The sequence below is a fragment of the Platichthys flesus genome, chromosome 9, assembly GCF_949316205.1.
Source record: "Platichthys flesus chromosome 9, fPlaFle2.1, whole genome shotgun sequence".
Lineage (NCBI taxonomy): Eukaryota > Metazoa > Chordata > Actinopteri > Pleuronectiformes > Pleuronectidae > Platichthys > Platichthys flesus.
Genome location: NC_084953.1, coordinates 3,071,697 through 3,096,969, shown reverse-complemented (window position 1 = coordinate 3,096,969; position 25,273 = coordinate 3,071,697). Strand labels below are relative to the sequence as shown.

General features: G+C 44.9%; 1 protein-coding gene across 1 annotated transcript in view; it reads left to right on the top strand.

The window, feature by feature from the left end:
• Nucleotides 1-25,273, top strand: part of brinp3a.2 (bone morphogenetic protein/retinoic acid inducible neural-specific 3a, tandem duplicate 2) — a 46,723-nt gene that overhangs the window by 7,616 nt on the left and 13,834 nt on the right. The window contains exons 2-4 of the mRNA XM_062394783.1: nucleotides 6,975-7,341; nucleotides 19,012-19,202; nucleotides 21,507-21,697. Coding sequence (XP_062250767.1) covers nucleotides 7,118-7,341; nucleotides 19,012-19,202; nucleotides 21,507-21,697 — 606 coding nt within the window. The 5' untranslated portion in view covers nucleotides 6,975-7,117. The remainder of the gene's footprint in view (nucleotides 1-6,974; nucleotides 7,342-19,011; nucleotides 19,203-21,506; nucleotides 21,698-25,273) is intronic.

Sequence of the window (25,273 nt, the reverse complement as noted above, 5' to 3'; positions counted from 1 at the left end):
GCTGTTTGCGCCGAAGTTGCAGGAGGAGCCGCGGCACAGTCTGAAACATTTACCAACAGTTATTTCTAAAGGCAGAATGAGCCCATTCATCTTGGAGGCAGCGGGTTGGCGGGGGAGGCGGAGGAACGAGAGTTGTTTCAGACGTTTGGATCAATTGAGGAATTAATTCAAAGGAGCAACGCTGCCAATTTGGTTCAATTAGCTCGAGGAGGCTGTGGATCAATCACGTAATTTCAAAACAAGAGCTGACTAATGTCGAGAATGAAAGAAATCACAACTTCTATGATTTGATGTCAACGAATCAGTGGAAATTGGGAAAAACTGACTCCTGGATGTTTAGGGGCACTACTTCCTGTCTCTTTCAAATTAATACCGTTGTGGGAAATTGGAGATTTTAAAGCTAAAGTCATAATATTACAAGAAAAAAGGTTGTAATTGTATTTTCCAGGGAGAATATCAGCAGATCCGTCTGTGGCCTGTGTTGAAATGAGGAATGTGGAGCATCTTGTTAAATTGAACTTTAATTTAAATAATGAAATCCTTCATCTTGTGGCTCATCAGCTCCAGAACAGAGTCCGTTCTGGAGACAGAACCAGATCAGGTAAATCTGTGTTAAGACTTTATACTTATAGTATTACAACTTTTTGTTCATTAAACTCTGACTTTATTTCCCTTAATATTACATATTACTCCTAAAATCCAGTTTTTTGTCAATGTGGCCTAAATACTCCATCGTAAAACATTGTGCAGACATTCTATATCCATTCCCCGAAGGCTGTGGATTTATAAATTGTAGTACGAGTCGAGCAGTAAACATTAAATTATATAACATCAGATTTTCTTTTCTTGGTCATCCAGAGGAAGAGGCTGAAAACAAAGAGTGTTATCGTTTCCCTCTGAGTTTCCAAACAGCCAGAGGACAGACTCACACCGTGCACGTGGAACCTTAATGCAGCTACTGGGAGTGCTGGTGATGAAAAGTGCCTTTGACTCACTGGTCTCGTCACTTCATTGACGTTTTTAAAACACGGAGCCTCGGGGAAGAACATGAACAAGCGATGAGTGTGTTTCTCCTTTTTTTTGCTTTGACTGGTCTTTCAGCAGCATTTCCTCTTTTCTTAACAAAGGGAAGATTTCTCCGAAGCTGCTTGGATTCCCACAGTGAACGCTCTGCTGGGATCTGTGCTGGGATCTGTGCTGGGTTCCAAGCTGGTCTCAGGTTCTAACCGGAGATGAGATGAGTAATCGTCTCGATGGGAAACGAGGAAACCACACAGAGTTATAAAATCATTCAAATGAGTCGAAGGGTATGCGTCTGGACTGTCGTTGATCAAAGTGTGAAGTGAGATATGAAGGTAGACGTCTGGAGGACGACCTCTCAGATCAGATCGGCCTTCAGGTACTTGATACTACACTTATCACAAGGAAGCTCTGGTCCTTACATGTTCCACCTTGTCTTGTTTCTGCTGTCGTGCACAGATTAGATTTAACAGTGAACACCTCTTTGTTTATCGTCCATTAGTCATAAAAAGAGAGGAAATATAAACATTTACTGGTGGATGCATTCTGCTTTATTAAATAAACAAACAAATCCTGGTGTTTTATTCACTGGGTTTATATTCTGATCACACTGAACACATTCTGTTTACATTGTTTATATTATTTATATTCTATTTATAATTCTATATTTCAGGTTTACTTATTTATTTGTTTTACTGATGTCTATTATCTGACTGTTCTTTATTGCTGCAACACAGCAAATTCCCCTGTCGTGAGATTAATTAACGATAAACTTATCTTACTCTTATCTCATCCTATTTTATCCTGCTGAGAATCCGTTCAACCACTAAGTGAACTACCAAGAGTCTTAGATTCATCTTGTTTCTGTTGTGTCATCATCTCCAGATCCATGCATCTGAAATTAAATCTGGCAATTTGAAAGAAAGTGGAATAAAATCCTGAATCTGCTCCTCGGTCATGATCCAAACCAGACTTTCTCGGCTTCTCCCTTTCTCTAAGTTTCCTGGAAAATCCTTTTCTTTTGGTTTTTGCATAAACGCACACGAGGGGAAAACACAGCCGCTCCTCGGTGGAGGTAATTATTTGATAAATGTTCAGTCAGCTCCGGTAAATAGAAGTGAACAGAATGAGGGGAAATGAAACCTACAGCCGGTCGTCACTGCAGCCGTTCACCGCGCTGAGCCTTTCTTCTGGAGTAATGACGAGATATTAAAACCCTGCACCGACAGGAGTCATCACCGGCGACTCGCTGAGAGCCTCGGCCGCCCGAGTGTTTGACATTCACTGGTGCTTACTGAACGCAGCCTGTCATTATGACGAGCAGTGGGCGTAAAGGGAATGGTGTTGATTCTGATCCACTGTTGGCTGTACTTCACTCGAATGGCCATTTGTTTAACACCCCCCCACCCCCCTCCACCCTCCGCCCCCCCGCCTCCTGTTTCTCTACCCCACTGGCAGAGCGAGGGAGAAAAGACGTATTTCTCTCCTGTGCAGAAACCAACAGGATCCTGTCACAGGTGTTTTGTTCCAAGATGAACTGCAGTGATCGAGATTTCCCTCGACTCGGAGGAACATTCTGTTTCCAGTAAACATGTTTTCTGAAGACATGAAAGGGAAATAATGCTTCTTATGACAAAGCTTAAGTGATCGTGCATGGGGGGGGGAGGGATGATGGGGGGGGTCACACGCTGACTCTCATTTCCTCCAGAGAGCTCCTTGTGAACCTTGAGGGCCCAATAAAAGACGGGAAAACACAGAAAAATGCTTCAGGGAAACTCGTGCACTTTTTAATTTAACTCTAAATTCTGATTACCTCGGTGCTTTGAGAATACGTCTGGCAATGTTTTCATAATCTGGAACCAGATTCCAGAGAGTCACTCGACAGCTAGAGTAAACCTGAGTAATTGGTAAAAGGGGCCGAAGTTTCCAGATGATGCCACATCTGTCCCCCCCCCCCCCAGATATTATCTGGGTGGGGTGTTTTCCCATTCCGGTGTTTCCAGTCCTCTAACATCTGTGTGTGGTAAAATCTGTCGCTGCATCATTTGCTCTCCTCTCACTGTTCCACCGAGAGAACCGCACAGGAACAAACACGGCTTTCATTTCACACAGAGGTTCCAAACAGCCCCGGGTCATCGCTGGCCCGTGTTGAGCAAGAATCATATTTGAGTGGATCCACCGGAGCCGGCTGCTCACTGCCTGAATTGAAAATCACGTCCTGTATCACACAGCATTTGATTTGTTGTTTCCAGATTAGGCGAGGGGCTCCCTGCCTCAAGGAGAAGCGCTTTAACATTGTTTTATGAAAAGAGGTGTTTGCATAAGATTGGAAATGTGATGAAATGTCCTGGTGAAGTGAAAAAGGCAGGAATCTGATATCACCCGGGCGGCCGATAACAAAAAGGCTCAGTGCGTGCACGGCTTCTGTTTGGGTGATAATGTGATCATGAGGCTGGTGGAGACCTGTCTGAAAACAGGGACTGTTTGCAGACACAGCGAGTGTGTCAATAACAACACAGCACGGAGAGGAGGAGAGAGTCAGGAGTGGGTTCTCCAGGTGTTTGCGATTGCAGAGGAGGATGAGAGTAAGTTCAGAGGAGGAGGAAGAGGAAGAGGAGGAGGAAGGAGGAAAGAGGCAGATGAGCAGCAGGAGGCTCAGAGACGCCTGCGTTCTCCTGCCTCAGCTTTTTGGACACTTGCCTGTTGGATGATGGGATTAAATCTTCTTTGAATTTGACCTCCGTGCTCTGTTTTGTTACTAACACGCCTCACGCTCCCCCTTGGAGCAAGGCCACGCTGTTCACAATGTGCAGGGCAGTGTTCCACCCACGTTGTTTAGTCAAAGCTCAGAATAGATTTTGATTAACTGACACAACATGGACATACAGGTGATCTGGGGTCTGTTTTATTGCAGCACAGACACATTGTAATGCGTCATCGAACAGAAACCCGGTCTCCTCCCGAGAACACCGAGTTTGAGGCTGCAAACTTTTCATCTGTTGAATAAAGAGTTGAGTCAACGCTGGACTTTTTGGTGATTTAATTCGACAGCTGCAGATTGACTCACAACGCATCACGTCCATGAGATGTGAACATGAGCAACGTGAAGACGGAGCCTCAGTGATAAGTCGGGTCACACTTTATCCAACACTGATTGAAACACACATCGTCTTCTTCTCTGTGTCGTTGAAAAGATTGTGAAGAATAATGCGTCGGATGAATATACATATTTTTTTGTTAAAGATAAGTTATCAGAAACAAGTAAGTCCACTTCATCCCAGCCTTCACTATGTGCTGCAGTGCTGAGCAGAATTCTACTTTATTCTTACTCTTGCATTTTCCATCATGTTGTACATACAACCGATTCTAATGTGTGAGATATAAAAATTGAAAATTTGAGAATGAGGATTGGATTTGGTGACGAGCCTGATTGAACCCATTGGGATATAAACTGATATATTCTGTCGTGTTTTAAAGACCAAAGTTAATTTGTTCTTCTTCTCAAGTCTCTGCCCATCAATAAAAACATGATTCCAGTTGTAAAAAGATACATTTTTCCTCTGAGATATTTTCCATTAAGATCCATCAAAGATTCCTGGGAAATAGGTGAAAATGTCAAAGAAACTAAATATCACAATGTTTAAAGAAAAAATGGAAAACGGATTCATCCTTCAGTGCCAACACTCAGAGGGTTCCTTCTTGGCCCATGTTCCACCCTTCCACCAAGTCGTATGTAAATCTGTTCATTAGTTTCTGCACAATCCTGCTGACAATCAAACTCACTCTCAAGCCAACTGGGGAGAAAATCACCACCTCTTTGCTCGGTGTGGTAAAAGCCGTCAAACCCAGTGGTTTCCCCGTGTGTTGCTGTCTGTGAACAGTTTAATCCACTTCCTCATGTTTCATTGTAGAGCAGCAGCCGAGCAGAGTTCACCTCATTCCCATAAAGCTTTTCTATCTCCCGGCTGCAGAGTCCCCGGGTTCCTGCGTTTACCTTTTCCCCACCTCGTCCAGGCCGTTGAAAGCTTCTCCTCTCTCCGTCTATCTGGGAACTGTTATGCTCTTTGTAGGTTTTAATAGTCTCCGGGTTTGTTCCCAGTCCGAGCAATTAGGACTGTGAGACTTCATTTGTACTTCGCTGCTCCGCAAACGTGACTCGAGACTTAAGAGGCACAGACGCTGGAGTCCGGAGTCAGAGCTGAGACTCAATTAAGCATTTGTGACGATGTGAAAAACCTTTAAGGGCCTTGAAACTATAAAAAGACCCACAACGCTTTGACGTGTCCCCAAACTGGGATCAGGACTCACATCTGGTCGACTGGAGACTTAAAACCAGCTCCTGTGAACGAGGACAGATCAGATTTAAAGACGGAGCGGTTTGACAATCAATAGAAACTCCACGTATGAGCTTCAGAATCCAGTCGTTGCCTGTTTCTAATTAACTGCACACCAACACATGTACACACACACACACACACACACACACACACACACATCCCCACCAGGGTCACACAAACACGGGGACAGCGATGTCTCACCGGAATCAATTTCCAGCTCGCCTGTTAATCTTATCTTATTAAAACTACTAAATTAAAGTCCACCCACGAGCTCCACTCTGACCCGGATCTGTGTGGCTAAACGAGTCGCTGGGTTTAATTCTACATCTCATATCTGTTGCTGCTCCTCGTGCACGTCCACACCTGGCGTGCACGTCCCAGGCTGTCGGCTGTGGGCTGTGATAGCAAGGATTGTTGAAATGCACACACACACACACACACAGACACACACAGAGTGGCTGAGTTAACTTGACAGATTGTCATTGGAATACTGTAATGGGACTCAAACCCCCGGACACACACACACACACACACACACCCACACATAGCAGAGGAGTGTGTCACAGCGGGGGAGATGATTGACAGGCCTGGGGATGGTGATGGAGCCCTGGACCTCAGCAGCAGGTCGTCTGAGGGAACACAGCAGCAGCACAGACTGGGTTGATTTACATGTTGATATGATTCTTAACAGACGAGTCACAGACGGTTTGGAACTGACGACATTTCGGGTGAATTCACAAATAGAATCGTGAGCTGCGGTTTAGCGGCGGCTCTTGTCAAAACTTTTATCTCTTTAATTAAATGAAGTTTGTCAGTTGAATTTAATAAAAAGTCTCAACTCACAGGAGAAAATTATTAATTTGTTCTTTCTGTTTAAACGAGGACTGATAATAGCACAAAACTAATTATTGTATTCTATGATATGTTATCATGTCAAAGTATTTATGCAGATTGGAACCTTTTTAAAAATCTGAAAATTGAACCAGTTAAAGCTCAAAATATTGTAAAATATTATTAGTGATGTGGTTTGAATTTAACAAGAGACTGCAGGGGGAAGAGACAGTGGATTCTTAATAAATCAAATACATACAAATATAACAGGTCTACAGTCAAAGAGAAATGAAATGGACCCAAACTAAAAAAACTAATGAAGAGGAAACATGAGGGAACAAGTCAGAAGCTAAATGGATGAACACTCCACTTATGAAACCACATTCAAATTCACTAGATCCACATGTTTCCTTAAATTTGGATCTGCACCAAATATGCATAAATATCAGTCTCCTAAAATTAAAATTAAATTCATCAGGAGACATTTTATCAAAAAAAATTGAAAACAATTGAATCCTGGATCTGTCCCATGATACAGATTCATATCAAAGTTTGAGAGGAGCTTCCCCCGACTCATCCTTCCATCAAGTTTCCTGACAAATCATCCAGTAGTTTCTGCGGAATCTCGATAATTAGGCAAAAAGAAATATAAACAAAATCTAAACAATCATAAAGTCGTTAAAGTCCTTCACAGGAACAGATCAGAGCAGTTTTAATATTTCTTGTGTCTGTGATGCTCGTCTGTGTTGATTCGTCTCCTCATCTCTCGTCTGTCTCTCTCTCCAGGTGTCCGGGGGACATTCAGGTGATGCAGGTCCCCCGCTCATCCCAGTGGAGGAGCCAGCGAATGACGAGTGGCCTGGGCTGCTGAACGCCCCCCCCCGCCACCACCGCCGCCACCGCCCCCCGCAGCCCCCCCTCCACCTCTGATGGCTCTATGGGGCGTGGTCAGCCTCAGCCTTCACTGCTGGGTGTGTTTACGGTCTGTAGCCGCGGCCGCAGCCGCAGCACCGCCCAGCCTCCCCAATGAGAAGCCCGGGGGCCCCCTGGACTGGCTCCTGTCCGACAAGGGGCCCTTCCACCACTCGTCGGAGTACATCGACTTCGTGGAGAAGAACCGGCAGGGCTTCTCCACCAGATACAAGATCTACAGGTAAGTCAGGAGGAAGAGGAGTTCACCCCTCCTTCATCGTTACTGCCGTGTGAAAATGTCACAACAATAATTATCCTCCATAATTTAAGTCCCTTTCTTTGTGGGATCCACACGCTGCTTCGGGGAGAAACACCTTTGAGAGGTTTTTGAGGATTCAGCATCATTCTTTAAAGTGGAGGGGGAGAAACCCTGCATGAGGCCATTAATACTGCACACACAGGATATACACTGCATATACCCTGAACTGGTTCGTTAGAGGAAAAATATATAGGCTCGATTTAGAGAAGTGTTCTTCATAATTAATGTGGACCATGAATTCCAGCAGCTTCAAGGCCAGGCTCCAGGAACGTGTACAGATCCTCACCTGACCCGTATTAAAGCGCTGCGGAGAGAACTCCACAGCCTGCAGGGAAATGTGCTGCAGATAAATCAGGTGGAGTCGGAATGAAATGATGGAGATGAGGGAGGAGGGGGAAGTGAACTTTATTCTGCTCCGGCTGACTCGACCTGCGAGTGGACATCCGCTGTGATGTGATTGGTCGAGGAGGAGCAGGTTCGAGTCGAGGACAAGGTCACTCAGAGGTCATTATCCTCCTAATTAACCACGTGATGATGTCACAGCTGCACAGGTTTTCTTTTTCTTTTTATTATCCGTACATTTGCCTTTGTTTTTTATCACGACATCAAAATGATGTAAGGGAGACAATGCAACACAACTGGATGTGTGATGTTAGTGCACACAGTGGAGGCAGGACGTGCTCTGTGTGTTCCAGGCTGCTTAGTAGGCACACTGCAGTATTTGGCCCATGCTGTCATGCAGGAAGGTTCCTCACAGCCAGCGTTCACGAGATGTCTGGCACTCGCCTCCACGGAATCTCAATGCGTGACGAGCAGACGTGTCGCTGTCGACCGGCCCGGTCACCTGATCAGGTGGGGGAATGGAATATGTTAATCAGCGACTGGAAAATGAAGCAGATGATTTGTTACGGCTGCAGTGGCGGTGGCGGCACGCACCGAGGCGTCGGCTTGTGACCGGATCCGAGGAGCCGGGGGCGTGAATCAAACCCGTCGTCTTTCAGGAGGACGACGTCCAGGCCTCGGGAAAGAAAGACGGACAGGGTTCCTGACATCTATGGATTCCCATCTGGATGCTTTACGGCTTCACCGATCGGCTGCCGTGTTAGAGGGGTTTAATATTTCCTTCCCTGGCGAAAGGCGGCGGCCCCGTTTGGAGCCGAGCTGCAGCAGCGGCGAGATTAATAGGCTTATCATGTGGCCAAGTGATTAGTGAGCTCTTAGTACTTATTACTCTGCATTATCACAGAGTCCCCTGAGAGGCTCCTGTCAGCTGCGAGGGTGCGTTTGAGGCCCTCTGGATTTCCACAATGCGGCAGTGATTTATAGTGATGATATTAAAAGGAAAAAACGAACCTAAAAAGTAAATAGCCTGTAAATCTTCCCCAAGTTGAATTCACTTGGATTCTGTCCCATTCAATGTTTTGGGAAAAGACTCCAACAAAGACAAGAGGGACACAGCTGCTGTGGTGTAGCTTCTGTTTGAACAGATATAACATAACGTCTTTATTTCAGTGCTGACGCCGGGGGGTTGAGATGTGGTGATTGTTTTTCAGAAACGCACATCTGGAGCTGGCTCATAACAAATTCAGGCGGCTTGTTTTATTGTGAAATTGCAATATTCTCTCCGGGGGGGGGGCGACACCCTGCTGCGTGTTGGTCTGGAAACCGAGGTCCCGAGAGTTTCCTCATCAAGGCCGAGCCGGCGCGTGCCAGCTGGAAAATAACACAACACTCCGTAGAGGTGACACACAACCAGTCTGAACCCTTCTGCTCGCCGCTCTTCACCACAGGTTGAATATATATCTGAGCATCGAAACCAAAGGCTTCCATAATATTTAGTAATGAGTTCATTAGAATAATAACAAACCAAATCCAATACAGGGTTCTGGGATGTCAAAGCAATCAAGTCAAACTTTAATTCAAACTTGAAACTTGAAATGAACCACTAGTGCTGTTCTCTGCTCGCCTTTTTAACGTTGGGGTCATTTCCTTACTGGATTCGTGAATTATTTAATATAACACATCCTCAAAGGGATTTTCCTAATTAAATATCTTTAATAGCAAAGTCGCTCAAGGTTAAAATGTGATTTAAAGTGTAAAAAGTAGAGAGTATGGATTGGTTTTAATGGATTCAGCCGATCGTCCCTGGATCAAACCTCCACATGAAAGCTGCTGGAGCGGCCTCTTCCACTCAAAGAGCTTCTCATCCATTCATACAGTTTATATTCAGCTCCTCTATCACTACATCAAATTCTGATGGCTTCAGTGTCACTTCAACATGGACTGAAGGACGCAGGGATCGAACCTATGACCTTGTGGGTAGTAGACGACCCGCTTCACCTCCACAGCCGCGACCAGAAACGACTCCTTTCTCATTTTCTTTTTAATGTGGTGAAAATAAAACATAGTCTAAAAATATTATTTACAAACTGAGGAGGAAGACAAATAATCAAACTCCTCAAAACGATTAAATCTACATATTCGAAAAAGAGAGGGAAGATTTAATCTGTCCTTCTCCATAAATCATGAATTCATAATTATTTTATACTGAATCCAGCTTCCTATATATCTATGACTATCTATTTTTTAACCTGTTCTCTATATTGATAAATACCAAAAGTGAAGCTATATAGATATTTATACATGTATACAAACTAATATACCTACATACCCAAAATTATATATAAACTATTTTCTTATTAAGAGCACCCCAGGTCTCAGCAGCTCCTTGTTGCTGCCTGTGGTGAACACGCTGATATAATCTAGATGCCTCCCCTCAGTCTCGTTATCAGATATCTTTATTTTTTGATAAAGTCATATGAGACGCTTCATTAGATATTCTTCCCTGAGCGAGCTCTGTCAGTTGTTCAGGTTTTTCCTTTGCTTCTCACTCGTGCTCGAATTTGTTGGCGCTGCAGGCGATTCTCTCGCTCGGATGATTCCACAGCAACGGAGAAAAGACCACAACAGCAACATGAGAGGATTCAACACTTTGCTCTCAACTCAAACATCTAAATAACTTCTGCACGGATGGACAGAACATGTTGCAGGTGCCTGAATCCAGACTCTCTCTCCACATCTTGTTGTGTCGGCAGATTCTGAGCAGCTGCATTTCAGATGAAGTGAGACGCTCACGTCCTGACGTGTCGAGAAGATCCAACCGGCCGCAGAGAGACATAAATCTCCAGCTTGTGTTTGCTGTAAATGATCATTTGTGACAAGTGCACGTCGGGCGGAGCGGCTCATCTCTCTGGTGCAGAACGCAGGGAGGAGGTGGAGAGGGTGATTGAAAGTGACACCATTATTTTCTGGTCTGGTCTTGGTCCATGTGCAGACCAGACCTCCTGCTAAATCCTCATAAACGCTCGATGACAGGAGAAGATGAATTTACCAGACTCAGCCGCGTGAGTTACAGAGTTGGAGCCACCGCGGTAACGGTGTAGAAATGAATCCACCGAAAGTCTCTGTGTGTGTGTGTGTCTGTGTGTGTGTGTGTGTGTGTTTTGGAAGTGGGAGCGCATATCCATTGGTTCCAGTACAAACACAATGTGGGCCTTCCGCTGTAGCCACCTGTCCACGGCGCACGTCGCCAAGGGAAAGCTGCCACGTGCACCGGGGGGGGGGGGGGGGGGGGAGCAGGAGTGTTTACATGTATTTGGCTCCTTTTCTGAACATATTGCACCAGGATAATGTCTGTGATTATTATTTTATGGACCAAGAATTCATTCATTACAAATACAATTCGACAGCGGAGAACTCGCTTTCCCCATTAAATATTATTAAACTGTTAAACCGGTGAATAAATGTGAATATAAATGCAAATGAAGGACGATTTAAAAGCACAATAGCAGAGGAACTATTTCTATCCTTAACTAGAGTACCTTAGTATCTAAAAATACAGTAACCGAAAATCACTTTTAATATTATCAGCTAAATAGCACCACATTTTTAAATAGTTTTTTTTACAGAAAATGAAGTATCAGTTATGTGTTTGAGCTGCAGCTCATGGTAACAAGTTAATATTCAGTCGAGTGCGGTGGAGTCGCCCAGGCTTCAGGGCTGGACTCCCTCCCAGGGTCACCAGATAAATCTCTGGGTTATCGGATGATTAATGGATTTGGAAAGTCATGAAAGAATAAGCTAAAGTTTTGTTTCCCCAATTTCAGATTCCTCTGGACTTAGTAATAGTGGTGATTTCACCTTTTTTGGACCCAGACAGTTACATTTGGAGGAGGGGGAATCATTCCTTGCAAAAGATTCAAACTAAAACTATTTCAATCATAACCACACTCTGCATCGTGTTGGTTTTAACTCAAAATATTGGCCGTCAAATAAATACACTGGAGAAAAAAAAAGGTAAACCAGATGCCGTCTAATTTGCAGTGCTAACAAGTGATGTATGAATATTAATAAACTGTATTATTCTCCTGATCTTTTGTTGTATTTTCCACACCAGTGCACGTCCAGATAGGACGAAGCAGCTGAGATAAAAAAACCTCCTTCTCCTTCTGAGAAAACTCAACAGCTCGTCCCAGACAGAGTTAAACTGATGAGAGTGATGTGCCTCTTGCGACGAGCTGCAGTGAAATTGATAATAATAATGACTTAGCCCCCCCCCCCCCCCCTAAAACCTGCTCCGTGGTGAAACCCATTTCATTTCCCCCCTCTCCCCGCAGGATGAACCATTTGGCCTATTGGGGGTTTAAGATAAGACGGGGGCCGGGAGCTTATCTCCGTCAACGATAACTGGAGAAACGAAACGACAGCGGGGGGGGGGATTTGAGAATACTCGTTCTATACCTGGTCTCTGCACCCTGCCCCCCCCCCTCTTGTATATTTTCCTCTGCAGCCACAGAACGTGCCGCGGCTCTGAACCACTGCTGCAGAGTGGAACTCGAGAGAGAGAGAGAGAGACGCGGCGTCCCATCTGAAGAGGTCATTTATTTGCGTGGCATGAAACGAGGTGGAGATTAATAGCGACACTAGACACATGTGAGCAAGAGATTAGTCAAAGGCTTTGTCTGAATACTGCAGTGTCAGCAGAAAGGTCAACGGGCTCCACGTAGCCATTTAGCATCGTTATGTTTACTTCCCGCTCTCGGCCCGGCGGCTTCTGCTCAATGCCGTGTGCCGCGCCGTCCTGTCTCCTCTGATGGAAGACAAAGTGTGTGTGTGTGTGTGTGTGTGTTGCGGATCTCGGCTCGTTGTGTCTCTTTTTCTCTTGCGTTGTGCGACGGATGGATTTGACTCTTTGAGCGAATCAAACATCTGGATTGTTTGAGCTTCCCTCATTACTCCTGGTTTAATGTGATGTATACCCTTTCAAAAAGGCCAAACTCCCCCCATCCATCATCACGTGGCCAAGGTTGTTCAACCCGCTCTGATCACAACAAACAGTCGGGAAAGAAAAGAGCAGCGTCCGACTGACGGGTTCGATGCCGCTTCGCATCAACTCGCTGAACGTCTGTCGGCGGCTCCCACACGATGAGATCCGACACAACATCCATCCGTCAAGGAAACCGCATCATTCTCTGTGGCTGCTTCAAAGAAAGATATATCTTTTTTTCATGTTCTCTGAAAAAGCATCACTGTGAAGTCCTTCAAATTAAAAAATTAAAGAACAAGCGGAGCGTCAGACGTCTCTTTGAGGAACTCGTCTCTTTGAGGAACTCGTCTCCCGACCCTTTCTTCTCACACAGGCGTGATTATGTGAGTAAATTGGGGGCAGTGCCAAGAGCGTGTGGAAACAAATTGGCATCGCACTCCCCGAGACATTTCAAAGCTATCACAGACGATCTGTTATAATCGCAGCTGTTATTATATTTGTGTGCAACTTCATAACTGTCTCTTTCTAAATCCATCGCCATGCAGATTTGTGTTACAGAAGGAAAACGTGCTCCTGACACTCAGCTCGCTGCTGGCGTCCTGTCAGAGATTTTTAAAGACATCAAGAAGTCGACGTGTGCTACAGACAGGATCTTGATTTTTTACAAACACACATTTAATTAGTTCTAGTTCAGATGGGTTATTGCTCGTAGGTCTCGCTTTATGTTCTCTATATTTAATAATAACCTTTGCAGACATAAGCTTTAGTGAAGAGCCAATTACTCGACATGCAGAAGAAGTAAACAACTACTTAGACTGAAATCCTGAGAGCCAGGGTGGCATCTCCTTTATACCTTTAAAATAGGAAGTGTCAATGTTACCGCTTATTTTTAACGACCACAAATAAAAATAACTCTTTAGAAACTATGTGGGAAAAATAGAGAGCATGACAAAGTTGGCAAATGACTAAAAAATGACTGAGTTCAAGGGCTTCTCACAAAGAGACAATAAGATAAAAGGGTGAAACACAAATACTCCACAGTCTGTTAGCAGCAGTTATGATAGTTATAAAAATAGAATCGTTTTTAAATAATCATGTGGAGTCTATGTTAATGTTTTTGACCTTGGTGAATTCTGAACATAATAAAGGTTTGTGGATGTTAATAGTTCTCTTCAGACATTTCATGTCCTTCTCATAGCATCTGTACTTGTTTATACATCCGAACAATTTCTCTTGCACATTTGATGTTTGCGTTAAATGAGCAGCGGTGGAGATATATCTGAACAAATGTCCCTTCGTCAATTTTCTTTGCCACGACCACAGTCGGGTAAAAGATGCAGGGGGCTAAGCAGAGTAGACCAGTGAACATCTCCCCAGTAACGTTCTCCAGCTCCTCCAGGTCAGATAGGATGTATCTACAGCCTGTTCTGGGTCTATACTGGTATCAAACCAGTTGGGGAACATATTTGCTGACGGTTATTATGACGTGAATAAAACTCTGTTCTTCCTCTGGATGTCTGGGCTCCTCTACCTGTCTATGGTCTAAGTCTGAGTCCAGCCACCCTGAGCAGGAACCTCATTGGCCACCTGAATCCAGTATATAACTCTCAACTTCCAAAAATGCACAACATAGGTGAGAAGTAAATCGAAAGCTTGACCCTCCAGCTCAGCTCCCTCTTCGATAACACGTCCATATTGTTGCTGCCGCTGCACCGATCTGTCCGTGGATCTCAGGCTCGGTGTAACAGTCCGTTGTGAAGAAGACCTCGCACTTGGAGGTCTCAACTCTTCTTCCAGCAGCTCCACACTCGGCTGCTGACCCTCCCGGGGCAGAGCCAAGGTCTCGGCTTAATGGAGCCAACGGAGCAGCATCATCTGCAAAAGTCAGGAAAGGCAACAGGACGCCCTCCTTCCTCTCGCTGCACTTTGAAATCCTGTCCATGAAAATCACACAGAACAGAATCGGCAGGAAGCCAACACCGACTGGAAATCTTATAAACAATCCTTCAGCGAGCGCCGTGGCTCTCACAGCGCACTCTGAACATAAGGAACAGATGGCTTCTATAAATAACCTTCATATCCCATACAACCATAGTGCACCTGTTGTTTAGAATGGGAACCAGAGCCACAGACAGGAAGTCTCCCAATGATCCTTGAGGGACCTTTGGGACACCTTCACTTTTTGTGTTTTGTTGATCATGAATCTCTGCCCCAAGGTGCTTTGCTCCAAAGTCCTTATCGAACCATCCTGAGCTCAAACATCATGTTGTGGCTTTACACAAATGAAAATTAGGGACTGGGACAGTTCATGTGAAATTGTTTGATTCACAAGAGGTGTTTCCTTGTAAACATATTTAACGTGAGTAAAAGTGACATCGTAAGCAATGAAGGACTTTCTGCTCCATGCCGATTTTTGACCTTGTAAACAGCAGCGGTCAAAAATCTTACCAAGTTTTTTACAAATTTAAATTTAAATATGTGTTCTAACAACCTTATTTTGGACTGGAAACCAGTCCAGAGAGAAAACCACAGACAAAACATAAATACAGGAATCTTGCATTTGAAATAACCTAAACGTTGGCTGATAGCAGGACCGTGTGGGATTCCGTCACTTTGCGAAAAGAAAAAAGAGAGAAGCTGATTCCTGAGATGTTTTCGGGCCTTTAAACTCAAAGAGGAGATGTGGAATCCTTGAGCTCGGCTGAACGTTTCTGTGAACTTATTTTCCGTTAAAGCAAGTTTATTCTGCTGGAGTTTGGCTGTGAGTTCTTTTCATCCAGTGGTGACAGCAGGTGGGCGTCGGCCAGAGTCCAGCCGCTTGCTGCTCGGTCATCAGAAGAAAAAGCTTCTGGTCTCACCTGCTCAGGGCAAGTGGCATCGCTTCCATCAAGAATGAGTTCAAACTCTTTCAGAGGCTCTGACACAGTCTGACATTACAGCTTGTGTGTGTGTGTGTATGTGTGTGTGTGTGTGTGTGTGTGTGTGTGTGTGTGTGTGTGTGTGACAGAGGTTGCTGATTAGTCTCATCCTTGTTTCCTTCGTGATTAACGTCTCACTCTTGAGGCTCGTTAGAAGCCGTTCAGTCATTAGTGTCTCGTCAAAACTGAAATGACAAAATTAAATACTTCTCCTCCTTCACCATAACTTGCACCGGCTGCATGTTCCAGTTTGCAGACAGAGCTGGTCCAATTCCTCATTAATGCTAATTGATCAGAAAGTAATTGGGCAGGATTCATTTATTAATTTATAAACTATCAATTTAATATCAATTCATTCTCATTATCTACACAGAGCAGATAAAACACACAGCTGCTATAAAAAAAAAAACACATACAAAATTAAGATTTACAAAGAGGCCACAGGATCTGATAAAATGGAACACATCATAAAAACAAGTAAAAATAGATTCCCAACAGATTTTAAGGACAATTTAAATCAGGGTTCTGAGTTTTGTAGAATTAAGTTCCTCTCACAGAGGGAGTTCCACAGCAGCAGGACTCGAACAAAAAGTTTCTTTAATTTACAAACAACTGCAGGGATGTTGAGGACAGCCCAACCCGAGGGACGCAGGCAGCAGCTGTATCCTCCCAGGAAAGTGTAGTAGCAGGCCACAACCAGCAGGGGACCAATGCAGTGCGAGGTACTATTGTATCTTTTAAAGTCTGGCAGAAGAGTTTTGGAATAAGCTGGAGATGAGATACAGATGTGTGGTAGTGCTCCTGTGCAGAGATTCAATGTCGATGTTGTCGTTGCATGTGGGTTGACAACACAAATGCATTTACATTTGTGTTGTGATTGTGTTGTTTCCCTGATAACATCGTATGTGGTTCAGGCGTTCTGATCACAATCTTCTCTCGTGCATCATGGGTCCATTCACACCTGCACCATCACGTGGTCAAACACTATCCAATGGCAATAGAATGTCAGGTGCAGTTGGTGTAATGAGCTTTAAGGTATTTATAATAATATCATGGTCAACTGGATTAAATGCAGATCTTGATTATAGCAAAACGCCAGCAGCAGAAACTGCAGTGAGCATCAGGTCTGAGAGTTATTTTAATAGAAAGCTGTTTCTCTGCTGCACAAAACTCCTGATGGAAATTTGTAAAAAAAAATAAAGAATATAATTCATATGTGAAAGAACTCTTTTTCTAAAATGTTTGGCTTAAAAAAAGGTTGAGATTGAAAACTGTTAAAAAACGAGGAGGGTCATGTTGAAAGCCGAACTGAGCCAGTGGAGCATCTGTGGATGTGAAGCAAATCCTTTAGAAATCATGTTATGATATTATCTAATTGATAAGTGCATGAATAAGTGTGTTTAACTTGTCTTATTTAATAAAGAAACTTGGATGAATTGATAGAAAATGATTCAGCACAGATTAAAGGTTTAAGATGGAACCTGATATTATTAATTTTATTTGATGCAAAACACGTCACTGGATGCATCTTAAAGAAATTCGAAGCTTGACCACTGAGTTTATTACACAAAATAAAACCTGATGGCCCTTATTAGATTTGAGAAATATGAACACCTTGCTTCTTTCACATAAAATAAAATGCCTTTATATTTCAGTCCCCCTCTCCCTTCGGTGACTTATCTGACTCTGCAGAGCTTCTCAGATGCGATGCACACGTCTCCTCAGGAAACTCAACGTGCGGCGTCTTAAATCTAAACTGTTTTCACCAAGTGTCAGACAAAGAAAACACGGAGTCGGCTGATTTCCATGCACGGAGCGCGCCGCCTGTTGAGGCGAGTGTGGAGCTGCTGGAGAGAAGAGTGCACCAAAGCATCTGTGAAGGACACTTTGCATGGAAATCTCCCACTGAACAGCTTGAGTTTGAACTGGTTTGTGGAATAACTCTATACACCGCGTGAGTCAAGGCGCCGGCGAATCCAGTGTCAGCTCAGAAAGCTCAGGCGCCTTGAGCAAACGCTTTTTACAAAACACACGAGGAATAATGCACGCCGGAGACCAGCTCGGTCTTTATTGATCCGACTGTTGTATCCATTGGTTCCTCGAGTTCGGCTGCAGTTCAGCTGCGTTTGACTCGTCTGATTATTTCCCCTTAATAACATGTGCTGCGTTTTTCTTTTTTCTTTTGTAAATGAAAGTAGAAAAGAACCGGAGCTTAAAAGCTGTGAGACGGGGATACGGAGGAAGAAAAGTCTTTTATTCTGAAGGATTCAAAGCGTTATTCAAGTTCTTTTCCTTCCTGCTGTGTGGAACAGCAATGTCCTATCAGGGTTGATCACATGGGGACATGGACAGACATATTTTACGTCGGCCTCACTGGCTGAAGGCAGTGGGGTAGGAGCCCCCCCCCCCGCTGCTTCTGCCCTGTTACTCCTGGTTTTCAATTCCTCACTTCACAACAGGAGCTGAGCTGGAAACCTACGCACAGAAAACACCAGGTTTTGATGAGGAAATAAAGTCCACCACATCTGTCCTCTGTGTGGAATCGGCTATTTTAATGATCGGCTCGCCCCCCCGTGTGCAAAACATGTCCTCCCACCCGACACGGTGTTACAGCGGGATGATAATGGGTGCACGGTGCTGACACAGCGCCCAGGAGACAGGTCGGGCTATATATGCGACACAGATTATAATCAATGAGGCACAAGGGATTCATATAAGCAGCACTCAGAGCCGGGGTCAGGTCGATGAGTTTTCAGAGGTCAGAAGAGGAAAAGAAAAATGCAACTTCACCATTTGTTTCTCATTGTAAAAACAATATTCTGTGTTTGAGGAACGACCTGATTTCTTGCTCCATCTTTGAAGTCATCCATCTCCATGTACACGACGAAGCCATTGAGGGAAAGTATCTTATTTTTCTGGACGTCTTTTCACCGGGTCTCTCTCTTTTCTCTTCTACTCTCTCACTCCATCAGTTCACTCTCACTTCAGCTCGTTCTCTATCAGCGGCGGTCCAGGGATTCCTTACATTGCAAAAAGCAGAGAGTGACATTGACTCAATTTACGTCTCTCGCTCTCTTGGAGGATGTTTGATATGATATTGGTGGATATATATAAAATTCTGAGAGGGTGAATTTGCCTCTTCAGACTCATGTGCTGGGAATTCAGTACGAAGGTGGAGGTCATGAGGAAATAACTTAAAGTCTGTAGAATAAAAGTGGAATACATAATACAAATGTTTGGAATAATAATTCAACTTAAAATGGATCTTTAAGTTCCCGTTATTACAAATAATTAAAGATGTGTTTTCTTATGATCCTCTTGTTAACTGACTGGTCTGTTTGTGTGCAGGGAGTTCGGGAGATGGAAGGTGAACAACCTGGCAGTGGAGAGGAGAGACTTCCTGGAGTCTCCCATGCCTCTGACGCCCGAGTTCATCAGGAACATCCGACTCCTGGGACGCCGGCCCACCACCCAGATGGTCACTGACAACCTGATCAGGAAGTACGGCACCCACTTCCTGTTGTCAGCCACACTGGGAGGTAAACGAGCATTGAACTATTATTTTATTTCAGGGGTTTAAAAGAGTCTAAAACTCAATCAACGATGTGTAATATTATGTGGTAGGTCCTAATAATGGTGAAAGTGAAATTAACTGCTCAGAAATTAGATTTTGAGAAGAAAAACCATCGGGCAACTGATACTGATCATCCTCAAACCCCCTGCTGGTAATTATCTAGTCTGCTCGGTTATTTTCTGGGAGAAACTATGGAAACCTGCTGTTTCTGTCGTATAAATATAACAGCGTGGTGTTCTGAGGGTTATTCTGTGCAACTCTCTTTAATTTTGGAAAAGTTTAATAATCCTGGGACCCAAAAATCCCTTCATGTCAGTCGTACCGGACATGATCCCAGTCCTGAACTGAACTCTGAGCACACATGTTGGTTACTGCACATCGATGTACTGCATACATTTGTTTATGCTGTCTTTTTTTACTGGCAATAATAAACACTCTTTCATTTCATAAATCGGGGAACTGAGAGTCTCATTACAGCTCAGCATGTCTCCAATTTGCAGCTACAATAGTGGCAGATTCTAAATCCGTTGTATTATTGGAACAACAGATCCCTGATTGGCCCACAGACGCAGACAAAGCAGCCCGTGCATTTTTATTTATTTTTATTTTTTGTCAGTGAGCCACCGTCAGTTTTTCCAGGTGAAATAAAACCGTTGCTGGCAGATTTAATCAACTGTAACCGGACGGATAATTAAGATGAATTCTGTGAGTTGGATGAAAACTCTCTCTCTCTCTCTCTCTCTCTCTCTCTCTCTCGCTCGCTCGCTGCTTGATTTTTAAACGTTTCAACGAACTCGACAGAAAATGAGAATTCAGCAGAAAGGTCTTCATGCATGAGGATTTTTCAACGTCAGTGCAGCGATGATAAAACTCCAGAATCCAGGTGATGTCAGCTGTTGATCCTCGTATGAAATCAAGAAGCAGGTTCATACTCGGAGCTACTTCTGCCAGATATATTGTTTTAGATCTTTAGAAGGAAAACACGTCCTCAGGAATCACCTCCCCCCCGATGGCATTGGCTCTAGTAAAGTCCACAGTTTGGGTTGATGAAAGGTTTTAGAGTCGGCTCGTCCCGGCGCCGCATCTGGGAAACAGATGGACGTGGCACAGTAACTCGGTCATAGTAAGTAGCTGCATAACAGACTGCAGCAGAATAATACGCCACCGGCGGCACAGAAATCCCTCTTCAGAGATGTGTGGATACATGCAAACGCCTGTGTACTGTAAATACACCGCTCCCACCACCAATCACAGTAACCCAGTTCTCCCTGTTTGTGCAGCCTGATGAATGGACGAGCGCTAATGGTCGTCTGAGTGGAGAGAAAGAAATAAACTCATTTAAGATGCCGGAGAGGCCCAAAGCAGATCTTCTCTCAAAGAGCAACACTTGCCAATTACTTCAGACCTGACTCCTTGGTTAGGAAAGGTTTAGTGTGAGTGGATGCATATAATGCAGCCCCCCCCCCCCCCCCCCCCCGCAGCCCTGCACGCTGGCTCCCGGCCACTTAGCCGCACAAACACAAAAATGAGGAGTTTGTCTTGGGCTGTAGCCAGAGATGTGCCTCTGTGGTTCTGAATGGATTGCCTGCGTGTTCAGAAACACATGGACTTAATGTAATTAATAAATAGATTGTGATATTAAGAGGCCGCCCTTCAGCAGCCGGGGAGGAAAGACAGACAGTCGGCAGAACAATGTCCCCGAAGCATTAACGCTGCGTTACGATGGAATGTGTACTCAGAGCAAAGTGTGTGTGTGTGTGTGTGTGTGTGTGTGTGTTGCACCGAGGCCCCTGCTCTTATGAGAGGCTGATAGCTGTGATCAGTGGCGGCTGATGGAGTGACTGAGGTCAAATATCTTTGTGCTTCACAGGAAAAGCTCCGGCTGAGCTGCTTCCACCGGGGAGCAGAGCAGGTGGCAGGTTTTTAAAAACCACGGAAAAGAGCTAAATCGTAGTGAAATTGGGAGAAAATGAGCAACGTGCTGGTTTGAAAGGTTTTCCAGATGCAAACTCAGGCCCACAAAATATGAGTATAATAAGATCTGACACAAGTTAACACCTGATTTGAGGAAGTGCATCGTTTCAACACCTCAGCAACGAGCGCTTAGAAGCAAAGATACTGACAAACACCGAAAGTCACTCAAGATGTCTACGCTTTGATTTTATGTCCGAGTCGAGCAGCTCAGCGGTTCACTGAGCTTATCCTCTGAAGCCCTTTAATGGCGGCAGGTGATTTGACCACACTCCCTTCTCTCCCCCCCCCCGTGCAGGAGAGGAGGCCTTGACGATCTTCGTGGACAAGAGGAAGCTGAGTAAGAAAGCGGAGGTGAGCGATTACTCGGGCAACTCCTCCGCCGTGACGCTGGAGGCTCTGCACCAGCTGGCCGCCTCCTACTTCATCGACCGGGAGAGCACCCTGCGCAAGCTGCACCACATCCAGATCGCCTCCACCGCCATCAAGGTAAGGCCTCTGTTCCCGAGACGCAACCCAAGGACACACACGCCAAATTATAGAAAGATTCTGTTTACTTCTGATTCTCCGTGATTCATCAATCTCCTGGAACTCACTTCGTCGGTGTAAAGCAGGAAGGTTTTTCCTCCTGGCAGATGTGTGTCTCCATCTTTCATCCGCAGTCAATCCTCTACTTCTGTTGTAAAGGTTTTAACTGGCTATAAAACAATCTCGTTTTCATATTGTTGCCTCTTTATGACCCACAACAGAACAAGGAGACGATCAGGGAGCAAATCCTCTTTGTCTGTGGTCAGGCCTAAAACCATTATCCTGTGTTACTAAGCTACGCAAATTATAATATTGAGCTAATAACCAGAGCAAAGTCACATGATTAGTCCTCATGAGGCAGGCTGATCTCCAGGAAGCACAGAAGAAGAGAAACTGAAAATCACTTTGAAAGATCAGCGGCTACTGAGTTAAATAAGCAAAGAAGTTGATTAAGGACAAAGTTGGGACGTGAATAGAGCCGATCAAACAGTATTAGTCCAAATAAATCAAGTATTTTATGAATAATATTAACAAAGGTGTTGAATATTACCCCCATATGTCCCGTCCCCCCCCCCCCCTTCACATCTCACTGGTTTTGACAGTAAACATGAACATTGACAGTAATGGTTCATGATTTCTGGGGTTTTAATATTCAGGATTCACCTCAGTGCCAAGAGAAGCTTCTTCAGAAACCCCTTCGCTGCATTAAATATGAATTACCTTTGGGAGAAGTGATGTGAGTTTCTGTACCATACTTTTTTTTTATCCTCTATTTATGAAGAAGTATTGAAATACTGTCACAATAAGATAAGATAAGAAAGATAATCCTTTAGTGGAGGAGTGTGGAACCTGACAGCAGCAAGAGTCAGAAATAGACATCAGTAAAGTAAAGTAATAAAGAGAAGCATACTTATAAATGTGGGAGAACACATGTGCAGTTAGATGGATTATATGTTGAAGTTGAGTATCACTGACAGATATGAAGATTGCACAGATAATAAGTGCTAAACCTGAGTTATGCAGCATATAGTATAAAACAGTAGAGAGCAGATCTGTAACCGTTCATGACACCTCGGTAAAGCCAGTATTTAATGATGCTACCTGCAGATCCAGGAGTCAAGACAAATGTTTTGTTGTTTTGTGACACAACAACTTTAAGAAGGTGCCAAGTTTAGAAATCACACAAATATTAAATAACAAAATAATATACAGTCACGACATGTCAGAGGGAAAGTGCTAAATCTAGATATTTACATCATTAAAAAACAAACTTGTGAAGAGAGTGTGAAATTGTGTTGACACGTTGTTATAAATCCTTTCGTAAAAAAAACTTAATAGATTTGAATTGTAATGTTAACTTGCACCATGTGGTTTTATGCGTTATAACAACTGTCAACACTGTCCTTGTAATAATCAAATCATAACAGCGAGGCCGAGCAGAGACGGTGCTTCTGATCAGCCTGTGTGTTATTAGATATGATTTCCAGCTCCAGGACGCACACAGAGTTTAGGGTAAAGCAGCTTGACGAGCACATAAGGCGAAAAGGGGACGGTAAATGAATCAGGTGAAACTCGGCTCAGGTCTCAGGTCTGTGCCTCCGGCTGTCGCCTGCAGGTTGCACAGGGTTAACGGGGTGACGGAGACAGGAGATGACCCTCCTCTACGCCTCCTCTCATTCCTCCTCTCATTCCTCCTCTACGCCTCCTCTCATTCCTCCTCTACGCCTCCTCTCATTCCTCCTCTACGCCTCCTCTCATTCCTCCTCTGCGCCTCCTCTCATTCCTCCTCTACGCCTCCTCTACGCCTCCTCTCATTCCTCCTCTGCGCCTCCTCTCATTCCTCCTCTGCGCCTCCTCTCATTCCTCCTCTGCGCCTCCTCTCATTCCTCCTCTATGCCTCCTCTCATTCCTCCTCTACGCCTCCTCTCATTCCTCCTCTACGCCTCCTCTCATTCCTCCTCTACGCCTCCTCTCATTCCTCCTCTGCGCCTCCTCTCATTCCTCCTCTGCGCCTCCTCTCATTCCTCCTCTATGCCTCCTCTCATTCCTCCTCTGCGCCTCCTCTCATTCCTCCTCTGCGCCTCCTCTCATTCCTCCTCTATGCCTCCTCTCATTCCTCCGTACAGTCGAATTGTGATGGGCACTGACTTCTTTTTCCACTGCGGCAGAACATGAATCAGACTCCCTGTACTTATAATCAAAGCTCTGTCCTCTCACTGCCTTTCATTGTGTGCGGGAGGGGGGGGGTCCTCTTTCTCAGCTGAGGTGGGCACATCTGAGGTGCAGAGGCTGATGCTTTTGTCTGTTTCATTTCTTGGGGAATTAGAGGTTTTTTCTTTTTGTAGCCACAGAAAAGGAAGCGAAGAGGAGGAGAGAGAGTGAAAAGGGGCTTTCAGGCAGGAGAGTGGAGAGAGGAGAGAGGAGAGAGGAGAGGGGAGATTTTTTTTTGATTTTTCACAAGCACTTTATTCACATTTTTCTCATTTTACAAAACACTTTCTCACAGCATTATTCAAAAATAAATAAACAAAAGTGCTGCTGTTAAAAAAACCTCAGTCTGTTAAAAAGTGTGGAAAGGACAGCTCATTGTTGGTGACGGTGCAGAGGATGTCATTAAAACACCAAATTCTTTTAAAAGACTCGAGGAGAGAGGAGAGAGGAGAGAGGAGAGAGGAGAGAGGAGGGAGGAGAGAGGAGAGAGGAGAGAGGAGAGAGGAGAATGGATAGAGGAGAGAGGAGGGAGGAGAGAGGAGAGAGGAGAGAGGAGAGAGGAGAGAGGAGAGAGGAGAGAGGAGAGAGGAGAGAGGAGAGAAGAGAGAGGAGAGAGGAGAGAGGAGAGAGGAGAGAGGAGAGAGGAGAGAAGAGAGAGGAGAGAGGAGAGAGGAGAGCTTCACCTCCATCATGGGGGGAGCAGAGAGGAGAGAGGAGAGAGGAGAGAGGAGAGAGGAGAGAGGAGAGAGGAGAGAGGAGAGAGGAGAGAAGAGAGAGGAGAGAGGAGAGAGGAGAGCTTCACCTCCATCATGGGGGGAGCAGAGAGGAGAGAGGAGAGAGGAGAGAGGAGAGAGGAGAGAGGAGAGAGGAGAGAGGAGAGAGGAGAGAAGAGAGAGGAGAGAGGAGAGAGGAGAGAGGAGAGAGGAGAGAGGAGAGAGGAGAGAGGAGAGAGGAGAGAAGAGAGAGGAGAGAGGAGAGAGGAGAGAGGAGAGAGGAGAGAAGAGAGAGGAGAGAGGAGAGAGGAGAGCTTCACCTCCATCATGGGGGGAGCAGAGAGGAGAGAGGAGAGAGGAGAGAGGAGAGAGGAGAGAGGAGAGAGGAGAGAGGAGAGAGGAGAGAAGAGAGAGGAGAGAGGAGAGAGGAGAGCTTCACCTCCATCATGGGGGGAGCAGAGAGGAGAGAGGAGAGAGGAGAGAGGAGAGAGGAGGGAGGAGAGAGGAGAGAGGAGGGAGGAGAGAGGAGAGCTTCAGCTCCATCACGGGGGGGAGAGAGAGGAGAGAGGAGAGAGGAGAGAGGAGAGAGGAGAGAGGAGAGAGGAGAGAGGAG